The following is a 1,459-nucleotide window of genomic DNA, read 5'->3' as shown; positions in this document are numbered from 1 at the left end:
GTGATTCAGGAATTTCAGCACTGTCATTCAGAGGGATGGCATTATCATCTTTTTCATTATTAGCAAGCTGAGCAGGTCCTGCTTCAGGTGGGTTCTCTTGATAAGTCACAGAACTCTTGAAGAAGTCCTTCTCAGGAAAGATATCGGGGTTAAAGGGATGAATGCCAGTTGCTCGGAAGGCACTCAGGATATTTTGTGGGGTAAAACTTTGGAGAATGGCTGTATGTACAAAACCTGCAACTTCATAAATACTCACAGATCTGCCTGCATTTTGACTATTCCAGGTGTGCACAGCTTTGTTGTATGCATTTTTGAAGGGCTTGAAAACTCCCACATCTAATGGCTGAGTGCGGTGGGTGGTGTGAGGAGGAAGAGTAAAAAGAGTTACCCCATTTTCTTTGCACAAATTAATAACGCTGAGGGTAATATGACTGCCAAAATTGTCAACTATGAGCAGCGATGGGTTCTCTTTGGAACTATTTGAATGATCGATGAAATGCTGAATAGACTGGACCATGACAATGTGATTCATGTAACCTTTCTTTCCAGTCGCTATCCCTTTCGTTCCAGGGTAGCAATCTTTTCCCATGCCAGTATTGTAAGTGATCCTAGGAAACAGCATGACTGGAGGCAAGAAAGTTCCATTAGCATAGGCAAAAAACATAGATGTTACACTCTCACCTCTCTCATGGCTTTGAGCTTGATGTACTTGTCGGCTTCCCTTAGGTCCAACAACTTTTCTAGTAATTGCACCAACAGTTGTTGTTCCAATTTCATCAGCATTAAAAATTCTTTCCCCAGATGCAAACCTGGGGTTCCTGTCCAGCACAGTGTTTAACTTCTCAAAGTAGTTTTGGATGTTGGGCTTGTTGAAACATGCTGCTCTGCTTGCACTAAATGCTTGAGGAAGCCTAAGAGGGAGTGTTCGGTTCCTCTTCATGAATGCCATGAACCATTCCTTTCCTGCTGTTTTCTTTACCTTCCAATTTTCTGGTACTTGGATAGCGTTGGCCTCAGCAAAATCAAAAGCTAGCGTTCGAACTTCATCAGTGTCCAAACCATGGCCCAGCTCTGAACGTTCTCGTATATAAGATGTTAATTCAACCTCCAGGTCAGGACTGAACACCTGATTATGGGTATAATTTGCTGTCAGAAGTGACTCATCTGGGATTTCACTTCCATTTAGTTTCTTGTATTTCCTATTCAAAGTATTGTAGTTCAAATCGTGGTCCTTTGCTGCTGAACGTATAGTTTTGCCTGCAAGTACATCTTGTAATGCAGCTTTCATCTGTTCTCCTGTATACGTCCCTTTATTGCTTGTTCTTGGTTTTGTACGAGGCATGCTGTCCAGGATAAAAAAATAATAATTAGAAAGAGCACTGCAAGTAAACAACTCATAATCGTCTGCTACTGTGAATCAAAACAAACCTTGTTATTTTGTGGTTGATGATTTCACTCC

General features: G+C 41.5%; 1 protein-coding gene across 1 annotated transcript; it reads right to left on the bottom strand.

The window, feature by feature from the left end:
• Window positions 1-21: 21 nt before the first annotated feature.
• Window positions 22-1,342, bottom strand: LOC127751989 (uncharacterized; the record flags this gene model as incomplete). The annotated part of the gene is made up of 1 exon (XM_052276386.1): window positions 22-1,342. A coding segment is annotated over exon 1 (1,321 nt), but the record flags the coding sequence as incomplete, so codon positions are not given.
• Window positions 1,343-1,459: the final 117 nt, after the last annotated feature.

This window comes from Frankliniella occidentalis, unplaced genomic scaffold (genome assembly GCF_000697945.3).
Source record: "Frankliniella occidentalis isolate FOCC.00 unplaced genomic scaffold, Focc_3.1 Scaffold2755, whole genome shotgun sequence".
In the NCBI taxonomy this organism is placed as follows: Eukaryota; Metazoa; Arthropoda; class Insecta; order Thysanoptera; family Thripidae; genus Frankliniella; species Frankliniella occidentalis.
Note: the sequence above shows the minus strand (reverse complement) of the source record. Positions and strands in the feature narration are given on the sequence as shown.